The following is a 19644-nucleotide window of genomic DNA, read 5'->3' as shown; positions in this document are numbered from 1 at the left end:
AAAACTTCAATTGAGCTATCGGTTCTTCTTACTTTCTAACCATTGGCTTGAGTCTACCCTAACATTACAAGCTCTACACAACCTTCAGAGTCCTCGTGGTCGCTCAACCACGATCCTACTTACCACACACATAGAATTAGGTTGATTAGGCTCAATGCTACAAAACGTGACATTAAGAATCATTTTGGCTAAACACACATATTAGGAGGGAATAGATTTACTTATGATATTTCAAGGCTAGATCTAGAATCGACCTGCTATGATACCAACTGTAATAACCCGTATAATATATATCTAGAATAATATCATACAAATGTTAATATTGGTACTGACACAATCATAAGTGCCTATTGACATCATTTACATACTTGACCAATTATACAAAAAATATAACATATGGTACAAGCTATGGAAAGTGCCAAAAAAATCTAAGATTTAAGTACAATATTCGTCATTGTACAAGATTCACAGCGGAAAAATCACAATAACCGCATCCCTTGAAACATCAATGCACAACTCTTCTTATATACTAAACCTACAACCAAAACGTGAAAAATAACAACAATATTGGGGTGAGATAATAATCTCAGTGAGTTCTCCTATCTTATGGGTCCACTCGGCTCTATAGGGTTTCCTAATCGAATCCTAACTCAAGTTTTCATCTCTCATTACTTGTGTATCATTCACACAAGATAACTAAAACTCGAATGTCTAAGGGATATTCACAATGTATGGAAACATGTCACATGAGGTATCATAACTTAAATAATCACTATTCATATTCACGAAACATCAATCCCCGAACGGACATACGTCTAAGTCAGACTCGGTTCACACATGCTCGTATGATTTGACTTTCACGGTGGATGCCAGGCCCTATATAGGACTTAAACCCAGTTCAAGCGACTGTCACCCGTATGGGACTCTAATCCACTTAGGGTATCTTTCACCATATGAGACTCTAACCCACTTAGGTGTTCACCTTTCCCCCATGTCCGCCATGGTTGAGACTCAAACCCAATTGAGGCACGAATCATTGGTGTCACATCCCCACTTACCGCTTTACCTAAGCCTTTGAAGTGGTACGTGCACAATCACATCCGAATACATGATTAAGTCTCAACAACAAAATAGGACTTTCGGAGCAAAACTCCTCACCAAATAGGACTTTTGGAACAAAGGTTCCTCACCAAATATCAATTGAATTCTCATGGTATTCATTAAATATTAGGTGTTCATATCCACCCATTCACATATTAATCCACATATTCCATACAAAGCATATTGATTTGTTTATCAGGCGAATACTTGTCTGTGATACACACCTAGGTACCGTTGCATCCAAGCATCACAACCTAAGTCATTTTTCATAACCTAGATTATCTTTCTAAGTCATTCACCTAGTTATACTCTTAGGTTTCCTCACTCATCATTATAAGCTTTTAATCATATTATACACACACAATCAATACAACAACAATTCATAATATAATTCATATCACACATAGAGCACAAATGATAATACAATGTGATACAAAGTCATAAACAAAGCAATCACACAGTCCGCTTCAATCTATCTTATTTCACTTCCACGTCATGTGGTAAACGTTCATCAAATTATATTATGGTGAGAAATAACTAGACTAAAAGGGAAGACATAATGGAATAAATCATAGATACTTCTCTCTATATCATAGTCCTCTGGGATAGCTTCCTAACGCATCCATTCTCGTATCAATAGGAGTTATCGTTCCCGTTTTATGATGAAAACATGGAAATAACTCGTAAACATACATAATAATGTAATACCAACAACCAAGTTATAATTTACTTATAATCATGGTTTTATCTCACCAAACAATAGAGCATTGAACTAGCTTTCCAACACATTGATCGGACCTCATTCTGAGTTACGAAACTCATTTTAGAGTGAAAACAGGGGAATCAATTGATTGTTGTCATGACCCAATCGATTGGATGGAATTTGAGTGAATAGAGTTTTGAGAGTTTATTTTTATTCATGATATAAATTCATTCTAATTTTAAAAAAATAAAAAAAATTGTATTGAAAAGGGAGTTCGGATGATTTTGAAACGGATACATTAATTCTTCAATTGTTTGTAGCTGTAACCATATGGTAGTACATTAGGCATACTGTTTCAAGATATGAAAACTTGAAAAGGACAGTATAACCATTTACTTAATTATTCAAATGGTAGTGCTTGAAATAGTTTGTTTATCATTCAAAGCTCAAAGTGAACCTTACTTCAAATAGAATTGCCAACATGAAATGAAAAAAAAAATTAACTTTGTTGCATCATACATCATACAAAATGAGAGGTATAGATGAACACCTCTTATGAAAATGAGACTACTCTTCATACTATACATACAAAGATACATAGTTACATACCCATGTTAGCTTTCTATGGATAATACATATGTATCACAAAGACAAAACTAGGAGACTAGTTAATGATTATTGTGAGTGCACAACTCATGCAGCTTTTATGTTTCAATTATTTAATTTCCCTACTTTAGGATAAGGATCCTTGTAGCACTGTTTTTCAGTATCGGATATATCCTATATAGTCCCCTTTTTACTAACTTTAGTTAGTGATATCATATCATATCATATCTCATCTTTTGTATCTCTATCTTTTGACTTTTCTACCATCTACTAAGCTGAAATCCATTTCATTCTCACATAGCACAATTTTCTCAATGAATTTTTCAGGGGTTCACATCCAGCTTTGGAGAACAATATGCAACAGCTTCTGCAACAGTGAGGAAAATCTTGTCCTGCCCAATTATGTTAGCAAAATTGGATGTGTAAAGTTTGTCTGTCACAGCTGAACCAGGATTTGCCAGAACAAGCTGCTCAAACAAATAACACAATATTGGTAAGAAAATTATTAACATGTTTTGTCCTATGATATTCTAACATCATTTTCATGCATCATTCATTTGGTAACTTACTTGAACACTTCTTTTTTCAAGACTTCTATGTAACTCTTCAAAGGCTTGGATGCCACTTGTATCAATATCAGTAACAGCTGCGACAAAATCATAAAATTTAGTCTACAAAACAACATGAAAATGATGTTTTTAACCACGATTTAACTGTGATAAATTTTAAATCCTGTGCGGTATCCTGTTCTCAACTTAGTACGAGGCTAAAAAAAATTAAGGACAAAATTAGAGACTAACGTGACATTTCAACTATCAAAAACTGAATTCTTGTGTGGTAGTCTCCTTTCACGGCTTCTTCATCCGTTAACCATCTTAATATCCTGCAACAGAACACAATCTTAAGTCTCAGGAAACTGTTCTTGAGTGATTCTTGTTATAGTTTTCAACGTATAAACAAAGGAGGAGTTAGTTATTCTATACCTTTCTTTAACATAGTTGGAGTTGGAAAAATATATTGCAGAATCAACTCTTACAATCATTACACCTGGAATCTTACTAGCTTCTGGATATTGTTCGATGTTTCTATACACAGTTGTCCGAGGAATCTTCCCCAAAATAGCAGTTCTTGGCCTTGTTACTTGTAATAGGATTTTCGCAAAAGAAATAGAAACCTGCCACAAAGGGTAGAGATGATAAGGTTTCTTTAAAATCCGTGGGCCACTTGCTATCAGGTTTCCGCTACCAGACCAACTACCTAACAATTTAGAGTATAGGATAAGTTTTGGTACTTACAGCAATTAGAAGTCCTATCTCAACCGAGATGAAAACAACTCCGAAGAATGCTCCCATGCAAGCAATGAAATCGAATTTATCGATCTTCCAAATCAAAATTGCTGCCTGATAGTCCACAAGGCTGATGACAGCAGAAATGATGATGGCAGCAAGAATTGCATTTGGAGTGTACTTAAAAAGAGGAGTTAGGAATTGCAGAGTTAGAAAAACAACCACGGACATCACGATATTAGATACCGCAGTTTGACAGCCAGCCATGTAATTTACCGCCGACCGAGAGAAAGAACCTAAGAAAATAACAATAGATCAGCTGCTTAAAATATTTGTCTAAACATACTCTTAACTTCTGTTCATTATGATCTTACCGGTTGCCACATAACATGAAGTCATCGAACCAACAACGTTCATTGTTCCTAATGCAACCATTTCTCTGTTTCCATCGAGTTGATAGTCCTTCATTGATGCAAAAGTTCTTCCAATAGCTATGGCTTCCTGAAAACCAAAACGCAACCGTTTAATTTGAATTGTCGTAGTAAATAATAGAAGAAATACTCATCTTGAGAGATACTTCTAGTACTAGTAGTATTATTTTTGCTTACTGTCAGTGCTATCATGCCTGCCGTGACACCGATTTTAAAACCTTTCCCAAGGTATTCGCCGCTAAAATAAATATCATGAACAGATGAAGGATTGATCCCTTTCTCTATATGATTTACCTTCACATATCAATGAACAAACACTTTAGTACTATGGAAATTAAAACTATGTGAACTTCAAGTTCATATATACTTACAATTTCTACGCCTTGTTTATCTGCGCGTGTTATGAATACGAAAAAAGTGGACAACACGACGGATATCAATGGAGCAATTGCTGGAACCCAGAAGAACTTATTGTTCTTCTTCCCCTAATGAACACAAGCATGAAATAATATTAGAAAATACTTTGTATTCCTAACTATTTAAGAAATAATAGTAAGATGAAAACGGGAGTTTAATGTCATACGATGTACTTGGCGACGAGAAGAAAACACAAAAAGCTAGCTCCGATTAATATAGTGTGCCAGTTCCACTGCAAGATGGTAAATATTAGATCATTCATCAATTGTGTGCTTACACTGATAGCGCGTTTCTTATTGCTTATTGTGAGAGGGAGAGAAAGAGAGGTCATACTCCATGTTTGGCTGATGCGAACACTGAATGCAGCACGGAGACGATATCGGTTTTTGTTGTGAACATTTTGCTTTTAATGCCAAGGAAACCCTTTAGCTGTTGAAGGCCAATTGTGATGGCAGCACCTCCCATAAAACCAACAATAGCAGCATGGGATAGGAAATCAATCAAGAATCCTAACCTGGTTTTTGACATAAGAAAAAGAAGAGAACCAACAGAACTATAAGATCATCATGATATATTAAATAGTGTAACATTTGTAATACATGTATATCTGGTGTCTGTGTCGGTGTTTGTATCAGTGCTCTGTAGGAAATACCTGAAAATCCCAAGAGTTGCTTGTGTAATCCCAGCAAAAAATGTGGCTGTAAAAGCAAGTCTTTGATATTCTTCTTTATGAGTAACCGGATCAATCTCGTTACTAAGTAAAGTCCCCATCAAGAGAGAAACCACAGCCACCGGTCCTATTGCTATATCGCGAGAACTCCCCATGAATGCATAAATCAGGGGCGGAACAAAGCTCGAGTCTGTAAAACGGTAGACCAAAAAGTAACAAAATTTCAGTTCAACATATAAAATTCCGAAAACAAAACTCGGAATTTGAGACGAGTCTTACACAGTCCATACTGCGGAGCCAAATGCGCAAGCTTCGAGTATCCAATATCCTAGTTTTCAAACCAAGTACTATTAGAACATAAAATATGAATCATAGATTCATAATTGTGTATAAGCATGATAAAGAAAATTTACCTGAGGTATGCAAAGACTTGCAATAGTGAGACCAGCAATTATATCTCCTCTAAACTTCTTAAGATTATAGCCTCTCCCCCAATTAATTATTGGAAAAATGGCCTCAATACAAAGGATAAACTTTTTTGACTTTGTTTGGTCTTTGAAGGATCTTAGAGGATCATCAGCAAAGAATGTCTCTTTAACTGTGTATTGAAATTCTTTGAACAAGTTCTGTTTTGGAGGAATTGCAACTTTGTATGCATTTGGTGATGCTTCATCGTCTAAAGGCGATATCTGGTTTCTTTCGGTATCTTTATGAGTTGGAGAATCCATTGGAGACATCAACAGTGACCTTCACTATGTTATATTATACAAAGAAAAGTCATAACATAACCAGTGATGGCAATAAATATGAACTGTAACACTAAATTACAATAAAATATGGTTCATAAATATCGCATGCAAATTAGTCCACCATGTTGCTTACAGCTCAACTAGAGAGACCGACTCGAAACTCGTGGACCACCTCGTCCATCCGGTCGAAGGTGTGACTTAATCGGTGTCGGTTCAACAAAACAATGCTGGAATGTGAGTTGAATATTTACGCATGCATAATTGTTTTTGTCGAACTGACATTGATAAAATACTCGTTTCAAGTCACGGACCGCGTTGAAACACTTATGATTTTGGTAAAATAAATCATAGAGAGAAATAATTATGAAAAGTCTAGCAAACCTGAAGAGAAGATTTGAATGGTCACTGGCTCAATCTGGTTCAATCTGTAATGCTGTATTGTGAAGCTATTGGATTATATAACATGAATGATTTTATGTTGGAGTCAATGTTCTCAAGCTGAAATTGAAAACTTAACAAATTAATGTGTGAAACGTATCCTTATACTTGTCAAAGTTACATAATTCTCAATCACTACCAAACAAGAACCATGGAATTTTCTAAGTAACACGGCCATCTAGCAATTTGGTAACTCTAACAAGACATGAAGAATGGGACTTTGAAAACCACAAAGTCTTGAAGTTTGAAAAAGAGAGACAACAACATTAAATATAATTAAGTCAATTACAATAATTTGATGAAAAAGTATATCTAGAAGGAAGACAAATAATGTCTAATGTTTAAGTGTACAAAAAAGAAAATATCATAATCATGTTCATATTATGGGCCATTGATTGTGATTTATTTTTGGTTTCGTCTTAGACTCTTCACAATTGTCATGTACCTTTCTAAAAGGAATATAAAAAACATGTCATTCTCAGAAAGAAAATAAAAAATCAATAGAAAGGAATCAAATCCTAAAACCTCAAAAAAGGTAAGACCAAAAAGTCACTATAAAAAAAGAAAACAATAAAAGAAATATTTGACTAACAAAAAAACAAATGATTTACTTTTCAGGATTCTGAGATGTTAAATCAATTGAGTTATTAGCCGTGCAAAAACATCATATGCAAAAATATCATATGCCTGTTCGAATCTGCGACATTCTATTTATTTACGTTTGAATGCTGAAATTTCATTACTATATTATTTAATAAATTTTTTTTAAAAATAATATAAGAATACATATTTTTCCAGAATTGCATTACTATAATTTATTTTGTATAAGAACATTATCACATACTTGAATTAGAAACGAAAATCAGAACTTTTTTCTTTCTCTTATGAGCCATTAATTAACTGTCATTAAAAAAGTCAAAAATTGACTCACCTGTCGATTCTTAGCTTCTCATGCAAGCCATTGATAGTGGAGAATTTAAATCTCAATAAAATAATAGTAACGCCATTCAAGAATGCACTTTAAAAGCTCTTTGTCAGAATTTGTGAAAAAGTGCAGATTAAAACTTAACTGAAATGAAAATGATGAACATGGGAGAAGAATTAAAGAATTATTACAGGTAACGTTTCCACTGTGTAAGATTCGATTTGAAACTTTTGAATGTATGATGAAAAACAGAAGAAACAACACGAACAGAAAGCAATGTCTAGGTTCGATGAATCCTTAACAACAATATGAATAGCAATACTAGTTGTTTGTTTTTGATGTTTTTTTGAATGAGGACGGGAATAGAGGTTTGTTAACAATCGTATACCTCGGAGGACAGTTTCTGTTTGGTTGCTGAGAGGGTTTTTTTTCTAAGTATTTCAAAAAATTCAAAAATGTATATTTAATAAAATACTATACAATTTAAATGCTGGTCAAATTAACTTTAATCATAATTGTTGTAAGGGTGACATGTAAGTAAAGAGATACAAAAATTAAAAAAATTAGTTGACTAAAACAAACTTTTAATCTATTACATATAAATAAATGATTATTTTAAAAATAATATTTCTACCTTTAACTCTTTTATATGTTCTTTAGTATAAATTTTTAGATAAATAATAATCATTTTTCAATTAAATTTTTATAATAATTTAATTTCTCACTTATTTTCTAAATTATCTCATTTTTAAAATAAAAAATAAAAATGTAAAGTTGGTATCAGACGAATTGATGACTTCATTTAAAATTATAATGGTGGCGCCAATTGAGTTGACGGTGTTGTCAATTCAATTGACACTTGCATGCAAATGTTTAATGGTGGCGCCAATTGAATTGACGCTAATGTGTGTTTTGTTATATATATATATATATATATATATATATATATATATATATATATATATATATATATATATATATATATATATATATATATTAAATAATAAATATTAATATTTAATTTAAATTACTTTTACATCACACAATAACATTAATGAGGACGACCGAATTGGATATACTAGTCATCGATTCGACACCCCCGAGCTACCATAATTTGTTGTGCTCGTTTTTTATCCATCTTAGATGTTTGAGGAATTAAGGTCTCAAAAACATCATCATCACAAGATTCTCTAAGAAGTTCTTGCATTTTTACGTAGTCTTGTGTATAGAATGATGTGTTGCCGCAACTGAGTTCGTGACCCATGTCATAGTAGTTATATTATGTTGATGAGGTTAATGGTGTGTGGCATGGACAATTGAAGGACGTCATTGGTGTCAATGATTAGTTGAATAAATGGTGGTTATGGTGTTTGATAACCTCATGTTTGTTGCATGTTTGTTTGTTTTGATGTTTGTGCGTATTGACTATGGTAAGAGGAAGTGTTGGTGTTATATGCTTCTTGGATGTTTTGGATATGGTATGATGTGTTGGGGGTATATGGATGTTGGGTATCTTGATAATAATCATCTTATTGACGGTGGTATGGGGTATGTATGCTATTGGTATTGTGGTTGAGTGTCTAGTATGTTTTGGTTGTGGGTTTGTGTGTTTGTGGGTCGGTAATTTTGTAGAGCAAAAATAAATTAGATTATAAAATGGATAATGTTAAAAATAAATTATTATGAATTGATTTGTTTAGTGGCAATAAATTGTCTGGTTTAAGATAATCGAAGAGATTGAGATATTGAATGATACTAGGGGAATAATCAGTTCGGTTTGGCCGGTTTTTGGTCAAAAATTGTCTGAACCGATGATATCTCCATCGGTTTGGTTCATTTGGGTTTTAGTATTTTTTAAAAATGGAACCAAACCAAACTAATTGATTTGGTTCAGTTTGGTTGATCGATTTACAACACTTTTTTCTAAACACTATATTCATCTATATATTATTTGCTATCATGTTTTAATGTATTTTATCTTATTATTTTTTCAAATAATACATTTCATATAATATATTTGATGCTCTATTTTTTAAACAACTTACAAGTTTTTCTTAATCAATACGAAACATTGACATGATTTTTTATTGCATAATGAAATAAGTTTCCTATAAAATACAAAAGTTGACACTTGACATAAAAAGGTTGGGAAGGGGTTTGAAAGGTTAACAAATAAAACACAACAATAAAAACAAAAGGTTTCAATACACGCAAACTAACATGTTTCACATCTCAAACATACATCAAAACTATTTTGTAACTAGACTATAAGGAAATTCGTTGAAGAAGAAACATAAAAGGTAAAAAAAATGAAAACTAACAAAGAGAGCTTGAACATAAATAAGGCAACCAAAACTTATAAGAGTTACGTTGGTGATAGAAAAACAAAGAGAGCTTGAACATTAAGTGTATTTTTAAAAAAATACTTAAAATTAAAATTAATTATATATATATATATATATATATATATATATATATATATATATATATATATATATATATATATATATATATATATATATATATATATATTCATAATTAAATTATATTAATGTGTCAAACTTAATAATAACATGATACTTTTGATAATTTTTTATTCTATATTCGTATAAAAAAATCTATCGTAAAATTGAAAACTATTATCATATAAATCATGTCTATGAAATTTTACATCAATAAAAAATTATTTGATATGTTAAAGAAAATGATAAAAATTAACGGTTTTTATAAAGTTTTTGTAAGAGGTTAGTTTTTATGTATCTCGTTGACATGTCAAATAATTTTCGATTGATATTAAATTATATATATATATATATATATATATATATGATCTATGACTATATGATAATAGTTTTATGTATCTCGTTGACATGTCAAATAATTTTCGATTGGTATTAAATTGTATATATATATGATCTATATAATAATAGTTTTCAATCCAACGGTAGATTTTGTTATACCTGGTAAAGAATTATATTATTAAAATTGACATTTTAATGTCACTTGATCCTGCTCTTATATTAAGATTAATATAAATTTATTAAATTTAAATTTATATGAAACACATAATCTTTAAAAAATTATGTAAATTTCTATTATAAATAATTTAGTAGAAAATATTTTATTCTTAAAAATAAAATAAATTGTCGAATATTCGAATCCACTCTTTAATGTTATTAAAATGTGTTAAAATGTTGAGTATAAATACTTTATTAAAAAAACAAAATTCATAAAGAGACTATCTATTTATATATTTTTTGCTTTTATTATTAAAAGTTTTAACATTTAAATTTATTGAATAAATAATACTTCAGATATATAAATAGTTCAAATTTATTAATTACTCAATAAATTTTATGAGAGGAATAATAATAAATCCTGCAGTGAAAATGGAAATTAAATGCGAGAGTCGTTGGGTTAATTTTCAATTCAACGTTGCTCCTTGTTTGCTTTTGATATTTTTGTGTTGGCTTTGCGGTCTACTCCACACGTGTAAGTCAATACTGCATTTGCGATCTACTCCACACGTGTAAGTCAATACTGCATTTTTTAACATTGAATCAACTCTCCATCGCGTCCATGTTCACTCTCACGCCATGTGCGGATGCCGCATTTTTGCCTCTCAAATTTAATATTTTGGAACTGACCCATGTTTGAATGAGTCATGGGGACCTAAAATTAAAGTACTCACCATCATTATATTAGAGTATTTAATTGGTACCTACCTACCCTAAACTCCTATACTTTATTTCAACGGACAATTTTACTCTTTAAATAAAAAAATAAATCAATTACTTTAAAAAAAAATTATTTCATATTTATTTATATATTTCGGTATGAAGAAGTATATGTGAAGAAAGAGATACTTGTAAATTATTTCATTAATTTATTGGATGAGAGATCGACATTTTAACCAAACGATATTCTATGTACAATTGATATGTAAATTTGACTAGAGTTTTTTTTTTTACTTTTGAGACTGAGTACTAAATGTTTTACTTTAGGATATGCAGCCATCAAAACCGTTTCAAATAAAGTTGTTAAAAATGAGAAATCGTATTTCGACAATTAATATAGTTTTATATCATTTGTCTTTGATACTTTTGATTTTCTAACAACAAATGTCATTGATCTTTTATAGAGAGTCCAAAAACTCATCATATAGACTTTGTTTGGTAAGCCATAATTTCGAGGTTATAGCTTATAAATTCATATGACAATTTAGATCTGTTTGATAACCGTCTTTTCATCATAAATTTGTAGCTTATGTTACTACATTATAGCTTATTTTCCATAGGCTATTTCAAATGACTCATAACTTATAGCTTATCATCTTTTCTTTCATTTTTATCCTTATTATTCTAACAAAAATCCTCTTTTATTCTTTATAATTTATTTTAATTTAAAATAAAATAAATATGTATCAAATATCTTTTATGTCATTTTATATTTATTAATTAGTTGAACTGTTAATTTTATCAAACAGTTCAATTAACTTCTTAGCTATCAATCATCAATCATTAGCTATAAGTTATAAGCTATCAGTCATCAGTCATAAGCCATCAGTCATTACCCATCAGCCATAAGTTAGCTTATCAACCAACCTCTATTTTTACCAAACAAAGTCATAATAACAATGTTGTGTCTCCTAATTCAATTAATGTAATTTTTAAAATGCTTAAATACATTTTTGTCCCCTCTATTTATGTGATTGTAACCTTTTGTCTCATCCATTCCAAAACTCAACTCTTTGGTCCTTATAATTCACTTTTCTTTGGATTTATTTGCCCCCCTTAAGTTTTGCACATGTGACCTTTATTTATGACGTGGCAGTCCAACACTAGCGCCATGTCAGTTTTTTTAATTGAAATCTTTTACTTTTTAGTTACAAACTATTTATTTATTATAAAATTAATAAATAAATATTAAAATTGTTTTTTTAAGTGATATTTGAAATAAATGAATACTCATTTTGTTGAGAAACAAGTGTGATTTTTAAGTCCCACATTGTTTAGAAAAGTGGAGGTTGAACACTTTATAAGTGAGAGGACTCATACATTTATCACCTTAAGGTTCAGGGTGAATATATGGTGTCTCTCTCACTTGTTTGGGTGAGTATTTGACCTTTAGGTGATTGTTTGACTCAATGTGAATGTTCCCCCTCATGATAGCCTATCAGTGGTATCAGAGTCCGGTTCGAGTAATTTGCTTATAAAAGTGGGGGTTTCAACTCGTTTGTTTGTTGTGAAAATGACGAAAGGAAGTTCTCAATGGGATATCAATGAACAAGTCAAGTACTGTGTAAGGTATGTTTTTTACCATTTGCAAAGTTAACATTGTCCCACTTATTTTCTTCTTTATTTAGTTTGTTGTGGCCACCGTTGTATTTTCATGTTAACACATGGTCCTAGAACAAACTTGTTTTATGCAGCTAGATGTGATTTAGTTCGGCTCTAATTAATTTTAGTTGAGTTTATAATATCGTATGTAGATTACTTGTTTCATTAACCCGTCACTGAAATTATGCATTCATTTAAGTTATATTTGAAAATTAACTTAGATCAATCAATGTTTTTCGAATTGCACGCATCTTGTAATTCATCTCTCGTTCTTTAAGATATATAATTTGGTTCAATACCTTAAGTTCTTCAAAGCAACGATTCTTCTCTTCTAGTTTATTTTGCAAAACATCATATTTGTTGAGAAATTATGATTCACCGTCATTACTGTCATCATAATAATAATCATCATCATTTAAGATAATGATGATGATGATAGTGATGTCGATGAATCTGAATCAGTCAACAAAGCGTTGTTTTTCAAAATAAACTAGAAAATAAGGAACCATTGTTTTGAAGAACTTGGGACATTGAACCAAATTCTATATGTTAAAGAGTGAAAGATGAATTATGAGATGCATGCAATTTAAAAAATAGTGGATCATTTAAGCTGTTTTCCAAGAATAATTAAAATTTTCAAATTATCATCTTTAAATCAATTTGAATGGTTGTATATGTTTATTGAGGATCAAGGAAAAAGAAGCAATCCACATATTTAATAAATTCATAGACATACCACCACAGTTGAAATATATAACCGTCGTGAAATGTGTATATTATGAGCGTTTTAATTAAATTATTGTTGTTGGGTTTCGAACTCATGAACTATATATATATATATATATATATATATATATATATATATATATATATATATATATATATATATATATCACAACAATTATTTATTATAACCGTTGTGATAGGTAGTATGCTATCTAGTTTATCACTATGATCAATTGTCTCGGGTGGAAATCAACATATTTACAACCACACCATACCTAAAGCTATCAAAATAAGACCGACCCATAAGCCCTAAATTTTAGCACGGGTCAGAACGTAAAATAGTATTATAAAATAAACCCTATCTTTTGGGGTTAGTCCATCGGACCGATATTCTTTTTGGGCCGACCAAGTGGGCCCGGACTGATCCATTAAAAATAATAATTTGTTTTAATAAAAAAAATTAGAAAAGTTTTTTTTATTTTTTATTTTGAGGGGAAATTGGGCTAAAATATGTTTAAATAAAAGTCCAAAACAAAACAACTAAGTTTCTTGTGTAACATCTATTAGTTTATTTTAGGGTTACAACCTACACAGTGACGTGAAGCTCTAATTCCTTCCAATTTGGAGACGGAGGAACAGTGAGTGATCAAATATTTGTAAAGGTATGTTTTATTGGTAGATATTCTCTTCACTAGTTTGATTACATCAATATTTTGCAAAGAGGTGTATTTTATAGGTAGGAGCCCATTGTTCTAGTTTCATTTAGTTTAAAAGTTACTTACATACTTTAATATATCACACATCAATCTCATAATTATACATTATGCAAAGATTTGTCTACATATGTTGCCTTTTAAATAGTTATACATTCAATCTTATTGTTTCCATGCTTTAAATATTAAGTGTTGTGTAAGCTTAAAATTGTTCATTTTAAGAGAGAGGATATAATTTGAATGAATAACTCAAAATTGTTCATAGTTGGAGTTGTTTACTGTCAAATTACTTTAAGATTGCAGTATCAGTATTACGTAAATTGCAGTATTTTAAGATTGTTTAGGACACTGTCAAATAAATTTAAGAACTCGTTGGTTGCTTGGGTAGTTAGTTTGTATACAAAATAAATTATGTTTTAGACTAATAAATAATTAGCTACTCGAAATATGTTATTTTTAGATATGAATGATATTCCGTTTTTAGTTTATTTAAATCGATAGGTTGGAGTTTTATGCCTCTATAGTGCAACTAAGGATGATGATGATGATGATTTGGTAATGTTAGGTTTCCTTCCGTTGCTAAAGATGACCATGGAGAAAAAGATGCTAAGAAAAAAAGTATTAGTACGTTAAGTGTTTGGAATTATTTTACAAAGATTATTATAGTTGATGGGAGAGAAAAATGTAAATGTAATGGTTGTGATGTCATAGTTCAAGATGGTTTGAAGGCAGCAGAGGATGCTTTGTAAAAAATTTGAGAAAGTGTTAAATATGTGAAGGCTTCGGGAGGGGAGATCCAAGGGGTTTAAAAAATGTATTGAAGAAGTGCATTTAAATAATGTACAATGTGGATATTTAATGTTGCATGTGTGTACTAGATGGAATGCCACATATATGATGCTTGGAAGTGTTATTAGGTATCGACATGTATTCATTAGCTTGAGTTATAATGATAAAAATTACAAGATTTGTCTAAGCATTGAAGAGTGGGATATAGCAGAGAACATTTGTAATTGCTTGGCTCCATTTTATAATATTACTAACTTATTTTTTGGATCATCTTACATAACCTCAAACTTATACTTCATGCAAGTTACACTTATAATACTATTATGAAAAACATATATAATGACGATTTTACGTCCGTTATTAGGTAACGTGTGTGATTGTATGTATGCCGCTTTCCACAATAGACATGTGACTGTTGTTATAAGCAAGGTAGTGTGCTTCATATCACAACAGTTATAATAAACAACCGTTGTAATATATATTAAGGTCATAGGTTCAAAACCCAGTAGCGACAACAATTTATTTGGAAATAATTAATATTTCATTATAGTTACAGAATATAACCATTGTGAAAAGTACACATAGTTTATTATAAAATATGTAGATATTGCTTGTTTTTCCTTATACCTCACTAAATATATACAACCATAAAGCTTGATGTAGAAGATAATAATTTGAAAGATTAAATTATTCTTGAAAAAAAACTTAGATAAACCATTGTTTTTCAAATTTCATTCATACCGTAATTCATATATTGCTTCTTAACACATAGTATTTGATTCAATGCCCCAAATTCTTCAAAGCAACGGTTTTTTCCTAGTTTATTTTCCAAAGCATCAATATGTTTGACTAATTTGGGATCATCATCATTGTTATCATCATTACTTTAATAAATGATGAAGATTATTATGATCACAACGATGAAGATGATCCAATTTCTCAATAAATTTGATGTTTTGCAATATAAATTAATAGAGAATGAATCGTTGCTTTGAAGAACCTGGGACAATAAACCAAGTTTTACGCGTTAAAGAGCGATATAGATGAATTATGAGATGAATGCAATTCAAAAATCATGTTTGATCTAAGTTGCATTTCAAATATAATTTAATTTTTAGATTATTATTTTCTAAATCACTTTAAATGAATGCATGTCTAATGAAGGGAGTGAAACAAACAATCTACATACATTATAATAAACTCAACAACAACATATACATCAACAAAACGGAAACAACATACCTTTTATTGAAAAGATTCGTGGAATGATCTAAAGTTGATCTACTTTATGTTGCCATGAAGAAAAAGTATAAGACAAATGAAGCTTCCAAGATTGATTCATACTTCTTATATTGTTTATCTATAGAAAAATAAAGCATTTATGAACCACATCCATAGTATGAGTTAACCTCTTTTAAAAACACAAATTAGCATTAGTATTATAACATAACAAGCAACAACAAAGCATTAGGAAGTAAATCATGCCACAACAAAAAATGGCATGTTAACATAAATAAGCAATACATTGTAACATAACAAGCAACAATCCACAACATAACTACCATTAATATTGTAACATAATAATCAACAACAAGCAGTACATTATTAACACAAAAAGGAAGTAAATCATGCGACGACAAAAAGCAGCATGCTAATAACAACTACCCACAACAAATTAATAGCTTGTCAACAACAATAACTAACAAAAAATCATGTAAAACATAACAAGGTCTTCGATAAGGTCATTTATAATAGCTTCTACCTTCTTCATCTTTTCAGAGTTAAGATTCTTGAAATGAATCTCCTTGTAGCTTATTTTATCAGATTCAACCATAACTCCACCATATCAATAACCTCTCTTGTAATCTGAATCTCGTTGATAAGTTTGTTGCTCTCACTATTAATGATGAAAGAAGGATCTGAAATCGAAAAATACAACAACAACAACATACAACAACATAAAACAACATAAAACTACAACAACATATAAGAAAAAAACATAAACTATTGAACAAGGAAGAAGAAGAATACATTTATGTATGAAGCGAGAGCTAATGACGAAGAAGAGAGAAAATGCATGCTAGGGTTTTGCTGTGATAGATACGATGATACTATCAAGAAGCGAAAGCTAATTCACTTATAAACAAGTAAATAATTTCACCACAGTTGTTTGAAAAAACCGTTTTGAAATGTAATGACTTTTACAACGATTCTCACAGTCAACTGTGGTGATAGGTATTTTAATTTTAATTTATATATTATAATTATAAGAACAACATCAATTGTAACGAAAAAGTAGAAAATTGTTGGAGCTGGGATTCAAACTCTATCACTTCATAAATGTATAATTATGGTTTATTAGCTTGACTGTAGTGCAATCTATTTTCATAAATATAAATTAAAAAAACACGTCCATAATTGAGGTATTACCATGGTTAACAAACATACCATTGTAGTTTAGTGTGACGAAAGGTATATTTTATAGTAGTGTAGAGATGTAATTGAATATAAATTTGAAAAGTCAAGATGATGTGATAAAATATATGGCTAAGGGGATGAAGGAAAAGTTTGATAAGTATTGGAGTGAACATTCAATTACTCTTGCACTTGGAAATGTTCTTGACCCAACATCAAAGTTTGACCTTTTGAACTTTTGCTTTAAGAAACTTGATCCAAGTGGCTATGAAGGCAAGGTAAAGAAAGTGAAGAATGGCTTGTATGAATCATATTCAAATAAAGAAACTAGTTTTCTCATGTGTTATAAATAAAAACAAATCATCAATTAGCTTTGGATGGTTTGTGATGATTATTCCTATTTTATTATCTTCATTTGATTGTTAAAAGAATGAAAAGAGAAGAAAATTGATAGGTCAGACTTAGGTACAAAACCATAGTCAGAATGATATCTAATGAAGGAAATCTTTGGTACATGTTTGCAAGGTTTGTGTCCTTACAAAGCCTATAGTGTTAGTCTAGTAAAAGGAGATTTGATCAAAAGTCAATTGGAATTAATTTCATGTATGAGTACCATTCTTTTCAAATTCATAAACTTTGCATGTTTCATTATCTTGTCATCTTTTTATCTTTGTCAATTGAATTGCTTGAGGACAAGAAATGATTCTAGTTTGAGGGAGTTTGTAAGTGGTATTTATACTGCTTATGGTGTGTCTTTAGCAGTATTTATTATGCTTTTTTCTCCTTGTTTTATTATGCTTTTATGGGTTTTTGCTATGTTCTGGTCGACCGACCTCCCCCAGTTACATATTTTCACAAGAGAAGAGTTTTTTTTTTATTTCTCTGAATTTTTTGTTTTACGTGAAACAAACACGAGTGAGAGAGATAATGTATTTTGTTTTGTTATTTTAAGTATTTATTTATTTTATTATTACTGTGTTTTAATAGTCACATGTCTTATTTTAATTGGTCTAGTTTTTAAACTTGAAAAAAAAAATAGAGCCAAAATTTATGTTTTGTATTAAGTTTGATGTAGAGGCTAAGAGAAATTAACAAGTCGCCCCCTCTCCTCTGTATTATTTTCTTTTTTTATTTATTTATTTATTATTATTTTAGTATTTAATAAATGTTAATATTATTTAGGGTTTATAGTTTATGTGGGTTGGGTCAATCTATTGATGATGTTTGCACCCCTGTCTACTTATGCATCCTTTCACTTGCTTTTTTTTAATTACTATTTTTCTATTGTTTTTTTACTAATTTAATTATTTGGTTAATTGATTAAATTTTTATTTATTTAGTTGATTAGATCCTAATCAATTAATTGTATTTTAATTACTAAGTGAATTATTTGATTATATGTGTTTAGTCATTTAATTAGGCAATTTCCCTATATTTGTTCATACCCTCACATGTAAATAATCATACTAACATTTCACACGATTTTAATTTCAAACCGTTTTCAAAATTGACTTCAGTAACATTCCATCATTTTCAAAAATCAATTCAAACCATTTCAAATAAAATACAAACTATTTCACAAATCATTTTCCACTAACGCGATAAATCCTCGATCAACATCAAGTTTTCTTTTCCGCTTACTCGAAGCACTTAAAACCCTTTTTCTTAAAAACCGGTTGAAAAGGGAATGAGAGGTTTACACTTTCTTGCTCCTCGAATGATCAAATGATTGACGCACTTCGTATTGCTCGATCTTTTGTCATCCAAATAAAATATTTTAATCAAACTTGGACGAAAAAGGAATGAGTGGTTTACACTTTCCTACTCCTCGAATAATCAAATGATTGGCGCATACCATATTGCTCGAGTATTCGTCTGCCGCTAATAATTTTCTCAAATAACTTGGACAAAAAAGGAATGGGGGTTTACATTTTCCTTCTCCTCGAATAATGGAATGGTTGGCGCACACTTATTTGCTCGACTATTCGTCGTCCGCCTAAAAACAATCTCAACACATCAAACTTGCCTTTTCACGCCCACGCGCGATTGAAATCTCTTTTCACAAACAAAATATATTTCGTCTCGAGATGATGCAAAACAACGCTTCATCCACATGTGTGTGAGTGAGCTAAGTGACATTTTCCCCACGAATGTTGATATTTGAAATCCATTATGTTGTGATGCAAAAATCCACACCTCCACTATTTTGGCTAAGCAATGTTTTTTCTGTCGATTGTAACAAAATAGCTTTTGCTAAAATCTACCAACAAACAAACACTTTCTGCCAAAAACTATATAGCCTTGAGTTACCCATCGGACCCGAAGATAGACAGAAG

General features: G+C 30.5%; 1 protein-coding gene and 1 long non-coding RNA gene across 6 annotated transcripts; one reads left to right on the top strand and one right to left on the bottom strand.

The window, feature by feature from the left end:
• Positions 1 to 2291: 2291 nt before the first annotated feature.
• Positions 2292 to 7866, bottom strand: LOC127084175 (sulfate transporter 1.3). 3 transcript variants are annotated; one of them, XM_051024572.1, is made up of 15 exons: positions 7333 to 7866; positions 6345 to 6461; positions 5628 to 5966; positions 5494 to 5542; positions 5197 to 5404; positions 4878 to 5058; positions 4711 to 4776; positions 4499 to 4612; positions 4305 to 4421; positions 4071 to 4197; positions 3706 to 3992; positions 3394 to 3584; positions 3211 to 3293; positions 2980 to 3056; positions 2292 to 2877 (listed from the first exon to the last, which is right to left on the bottom strand). In XM_051024572.1, exons 3-15 carry the CDS (start codon positions 5949 to 5951, stop codon positions 2734 to 2736), a joined length of 1968 nt encoding a protein of 655 aa, XP_050880529.1. In that variant the 5' UTR covers positions 5952 to 5966; positions 6345 to 6461; positions 7333 to 7866; the 3' UTR covers positions 2292 to 2733. The 3 variants fall into 3 exon arrangements, with proteins under 3 accessions (XP_050880529.1, XP_050880531.1, XP_050880530.1); XM_051024574.1 differs by lacking the exon at positions 7333 to 7866 and adding an exon at positions 6097 to 6190 and having other exon boundaries at positions 6345 to 7098; XM_051024573.1 differs by lacking the exon at positions 7333 to 7866 and having other exon boundaries at positions 5628 to 5961; positions 6345 to 7098.
• Positions 2754 to 15163, top strand: LOC127084176 (uncharacterized). Of its 3 annotated transcripts, XR_007788647.1 has the most exons (4): positions 2763 to 2903; positions 12498 to 12632; positions 13969 to 14053; positions 14670 to 15163. It is a non-coding gene; the product is annotated as an uncharacterized LOC127084176 (long non-coding RNA). The 3 variants fall into 3 exon arrangements; XR_007788645.1 differs by lacking the exon at positions 12498 to 12632 and having other exon boundaries at positions 2754 to 2903; XR_007788646.1 differs by lacking the exon at positions 2763 to 2903 and having other exon boundaries at positions 10590 to 12632.
• The last annotated feature ends 4481 nt before the right edge of the window (positions 15164 to 19644 follow it).

The sequence above is a fragment of the Lathyrus oleraceus genome, chromosome 5, assembly GCF_024323335.1.
Source record: "Lathyrus oleraceus cultivar Zhongwan6 chromosome 5, CAAS_Psat_ZW6_1.0, whole genome shotgun sequence".
NCBI lineage: Eukaryota > Viridiplantae > Streptophyta > Magnoliopsida > Fabales > Fabaceae > Lathyrus > Lathyrus oleraceus.
The sequence above is the reverse complement of the archived record's forward strand: the minus strand, read 5'-3'. Positions and strand labels throughout refer to the sequence as shown.